General features: G+C 47.7%; 1 protein-coding gene across 1 annotated transcript in view; it reads right to left on the minus strand.

Moving 5' to 3' along the window:
* The window catches only part of bcr (BCR activator of RhoGEF and GTPase), an 82193-nt gene extending 78225 nt beyond the window's left edge, over positions 1-3968 (minus strand). Inside the window, exon 1 of the mRNA XM_085279322.1 lies at positions 1501-3968. Within this exon, the coding sequence (XP_085135448.1) occupies positions 1501-3124 (1624 nt within the window). The 5' untranslated portion in view covers positions 3125-3968. The remainder of the gene's footprint in view (positions 1-1500) is intronic.
* Positions 3969-4881: the final 913 nt, after the last annotated feature.

A 4881-nucleotide genomic window follows, 5' to 3' on the forward strand; every position in this document is an offset into this window, starting at 1 on the left:
GTATTTCTGGCGTGGTTGTTGAAACAGGATGCAATCACGCACCTTGACGATCGCATCCGGCCTGGAAAAGCATTTTAGCTGATCCCACCAGGACCACTGTGTCAGTGGTTCAATTCAAATAAATGAATTATAGATGCAAAGAGGCCTGTTCAACATTCAGGATATTAAGACAAATAGCAGTACTGGTATACACACAATAATGCTTTCGAGAATGAAGGTAGACAGAAATGTTACTTAGATTAGCTACATTTTTGCGTACTTGTACAGCTGTTAACACTGTTCCTAAACTTTCCTTGCTTTCACACTTTCTCTTTAACTTTCAATTCTTCTGGTCCCCCTGTATAATACTGCTTGTGTTTCTTTCCCTTTTTACCATCTATCAGACTACCTCCTCCTGTCTTTCCAGTTCATCCTGGCACTGGAGCACGTGTGTGATGCCAGCATCCTGCTGCCTGTCTGGTCAAGCAGGATGCCAGTCCTAAATCTGTTACAAGTGAGTGCTAAAACACTCCTCACTTCCATTGCAGAAAACCAGTGAGACAACACTCCAAAATGAGCGGACGTGCAGCTAACCACACCTTGGTAAACAACAATCTATATCTGAAAAATATACATATATATCAAATATTTGAACTACCCAAGCAGTGTTTGGCTTTTCCTTCTTGTGACCTGGCCCAGCCTCTGAAATGGAAACTTTACTGCGCAATTACAGTAAACTGTGCCCTCCTAATGTGCTTTTCCTCAAAGCAACACACTTCACTCCTGCTGGGCTTCAGCATGACAGCTCAGTAAGCCAGTACCCATGATTTCAGCTCCAGGCTGCACATCTCTCTGCTAGCGGTTTCTATTACAGGTGCCATAGCTGGAAGGCTGCACTTTAGCTGTTAGGTATATGGCAGATAATTGTAGATAATTGTTTGGAAAGATAAGACTGGATTTCTTTTGTTCTGCCGGTGAAGAGTTTCAGGCTGTGGTTCAGGGACAGTTTTCGAAATTCTGAAAGAAAGAAAGACAGGCAGGAAGACAGACAGTTGTTCGAATTCCATACTAACAGCCGCAAGAGTTATCTGGGAAAGGCTAGACCTGCCGTTTCAACGCAGACTGACCACATTTACTGTTCACCCAGCCGACACACATTCCAGAAATAAGCAGAGGTGGATCTTTCATCTTTCTCCCACGCAAGGCTGTCCAGAGGACACACAGTCCAGAGTGTTTGCGTGCACGCACAAAATTGTGCTAACAGTATCTCTCACGAAAACGTTTGGCTGCTTTGTGGCTTGAAGAGGAAATACAAATTACATGAAGAAGGGTCTAAAAATGCATAAGAAAAATGAAAACATACCAACATAATTCCAGCATGACTAAATAATACTCATTCACTCAAGCTTTCACTCTTTTCCCCCCTCCCTCCTCACAGAAAGATGTCCTACAATGTCCTTCGCCCTCCAGCCCACCTGACCTCTAACAAAACATATATTACAGACAGCAGCCACCACTCACCTATGTGATCTCCATGGAAACTGTTGTCATGGGATGTTCTACAGTGAGGCATGAGGTCATGATGGGCAGCAGGTGGCCAGATTTGACCAGTCTTGCGAACACTCACAATAGTAGCCTCAGACATGACCACATGGCCTCCCTGCTGCCGGTGGTGACGCTTCTGGGACTGTGGCGTTGGAGGGCTGCTGCTGTCGAAGGAGTGCTGAGAGTTCTGGGAGTTCTGAGAGGGTGAACGGCTCTTCTCTCTAAAGGGACGGCGGAAAGCAGTGGTAGGGCTGGGGGAGACGTGGCTGGACTGACCTGAGGAGAAGTCCTCCTCACTGGATGTCAGGTTCTCGTTGGAGCTGCAGTCCGGTGTATAACCGCCACCTCCACCTACATCCTCAAAGCTACCTGGGGAATAGGAGCGACGAGGCCAGGTCAGAAGGTGATCATCACATCCACCATGTTCTCTCATTGTGACTCCACTGCTGCTACTTCCACCACCCCCTCGTCCATCTCCACTGCCACCTTCACCCATCATCACCCCACCAACATAGACGCTGGAGTAGGCTTGGAACTCAGAGGGCTGCCAAGGAGGGGGAGGTGGTTTTCCCCCATTGGCCCTTCCTGAATGCCGTTGATTGGGTTCCCCATCTTCATACTCTGCATCATAACCACAGGTGCTTTCAGTGGACCTTCCTCGATAGACTGGCCTGGCACGGAGCTCCCCTGCCACCGTAGCCAGATTACCTGGAAGGGAGTGAAGGGATCTCTTTCGCTCCATCTGCATGGCCTGGCTGCCTAGTGAGCTGATCTTGTCAGAGACGTCACGGTCATTGACCCTGACTAAACCCCTGTCATGGTGGAACTCCATGTTGGTATATAGCGGTGGTGGTGGCAGCGGCTGCTTCTCCTGGCCCTTAGCTACATCACCTGCTGAGTGCGAGTTCGCCCGTTTGATCCTCTCAAAGTTGGATCTAAGAGCTGCCACACCAAGTCCCATTCCAAGCTTGTCCTTGGGGTCAGTGGGAAGGTCCTTGTCAGGGGGTGGAAGGGTGGGCCTGCGGGGTGACACAGTAACACCACCTCTCTGCTTTGATGGCGACAGGCCATCGAGGTTGTCGCAGGAAGTTGACTCTGCTTGCTGAGGTACATCAAAGGCTGACTCCAGGCCATCACCGTGGGAGGCTGACTTCCTGGCAGGTGGAGGTCTGGGTTTGGACCTGCCAGATCCATCTCCTAGAGGCTGAAAACGGCTCCTATCCCCACTACCACCACCACCACCACCATATCCTCCACCACCTCCTCCTATGCCAACTACACCAGTCTCCTGCATGTGTGGCTGCTGGGATTGGATTTCAGCACCCTGTGTGGCTGCAGGGTCCATCCCCTCATTCAAAGGTGTCTTTCTGAAGCCCCACCGCTGTTTGTCATAGCTCTTTCTCTCTTTGGCCAGGAGGGTCTGGAGGTAGATCATGCGGAAGCGCTCCTTGTTCACCTCCTGCTCCAGGCGTCTAATGGATGCTTTGCACTTTTCCAGCTCCTGCTCGATGCCCCCGACAGACCGCAGCTCCATCTTGGGGGGCTCTGACTCTGGGAACTGCGCCTTCCACGCCTCAATGAATCCCACCGGCTCCACCATATTATGTGGAGATTTTTAGGGTGGGGGGGTTGTGACCAGCTCTGGTTCACAAACAGAGGGCGGGGGGTGATGTCAAGTGTGCACTGTTTTACCCTCCTTTGTTTTTATTCCGATCACCACAGATTCCTTATCGACAACAATGGCCACTTCCAGTAGCAGTGACAATGGTTAAAGGTAACCCGTTCACAAGCACACAGTCTAATTGCACACACTTGTCTTAGGTTGCGCAGTCGCAACAATACATCCCATTCTGAACAAGAGAAACCGGCTGTTCAGTTACAGAAAAACTAGGGAATGTGCGAGATATAGAGATGAATAAAAATCTGTAATCGAGTTCATAATTCTTGTGCATTATTCCAGAAAAGGCCACTTTTGAATCGTTTTTTCTCGCCTAAATCAGCGTCGAAACAATGACCGTATGTCTTCGCTGGGTGACACTGGTGGTCTGTTTCCCACGGAGAAAAAAAAAGAAAGAAAGTGTTTTAATCCTGCTTGGTTTACTCACTCGCTGTCTGTGTTTACCATCCCAGGTTTGTGCGCGGTTCATTCACTCTTGCCCATTCATATGGCTGTAATCCCAGGTGCTGCTGCTGGTCCTGACCAAGCGCCTTTGTACCATCAGCGCTGAAGGAGAATGGATAAAAAGCGCAAAATGCAAGCCACGACAACATCTGTTTAATAGGGGAAGGGATCAAGCGGTGGATCCGGTATTAATTATATTGCTCGTTTCGTTATCCCATTTTTCCACAGCACCTATGTGGTATTTTTTTTATCAGTTCCCTTCCAGATTTATCCCGTTTCTTCGGCCGTGAAAGTGCCGCTGTGCGCGCTCCCATCTCAGGCCAGTAGCACTGGAGGGCTGCAAGAATGGGAGGGACCAGAGCCACAGTGAGTCTGCTGGTTAAAGAGACAGAGCTGGGGTACACATATTTGGTTTTCATTGAGCTTTAATTGTCTTTTAAATAAAATGTATCCGTCCAAGCAAGTTCAAATACACTACTGTAGTTTGTCATAAATTAATGGCTCTTAGTAAAATCTGAACTCATATCCCATCTAATACATCAGGAAACACAGGGTACCACTACTGCTAGTGTTCTCGCTGCTTTATACATTTTTATTAAGAGCAGTTAATATAGATTAAGAATTATTACAGCTTCTGGGTTCATTTGAATTTTACCTGTGTAGCAGGTGTTATTGATCGTGTAGGTGTACTGCTATCTATAACCTAACACTGCCACCCAGTGGAGTAACGTACATACGGCGAACGTGTAATGTAATTCCGTAGCTGACTTTTTTCTTAACCACAAAGTTCAGGTCAGCTCAATTTAATTTATATATCCACAAATCACAACAGTAGTGGGTCTGACCCTACAGTAATACAGAGACCCCCTATGAGCAAGCACTTACTTGGAAGTGGGAAGGAAAAACTCCCTTTTAACAGGAAGAAACTCCCGTAGTGCACAGTGAAAATGTGAGCTCAGGAAGTAGAGCAGCCCATCATCTAATTTGAAGGTTGGTGGTTGGATACCTGGTTCCTCCAGTCTGAATGCCAAATACGGTTGGGCAACATGCTAACCCAATGTTGCTTTCAAGTGCATCAGTGTGAATGTTAGAACTCAAGCACAGAAAAAAGTGCGTGTATGAACGGGTACATGAAGCCTACTGTAGAAAGAGCTTTGAGCGCTCAGGTAGAGTAGAGGAAGAACCAGTCCATTTACCATAACTTCAGTACAATAATAAAAGGAAGAAGCAGACAA

The sequence above is a fragment of the Mchenga conophoros genome, linkage group LG7 (assembly GCF_057382185.1).
Source record: "Mchenga conophoros isolate Kocher_MC1m ecotype Shallow Benthic linkage group LG7, M_conophoros_male_GT1.1, whole genome shotgun sequence".
Lineage (NCBI taxonomy): Eukaryota > Metazoa > Chordata > Actinopteri > Cichliformes > Cichlidae > Mchenga > Mchenga conophoros.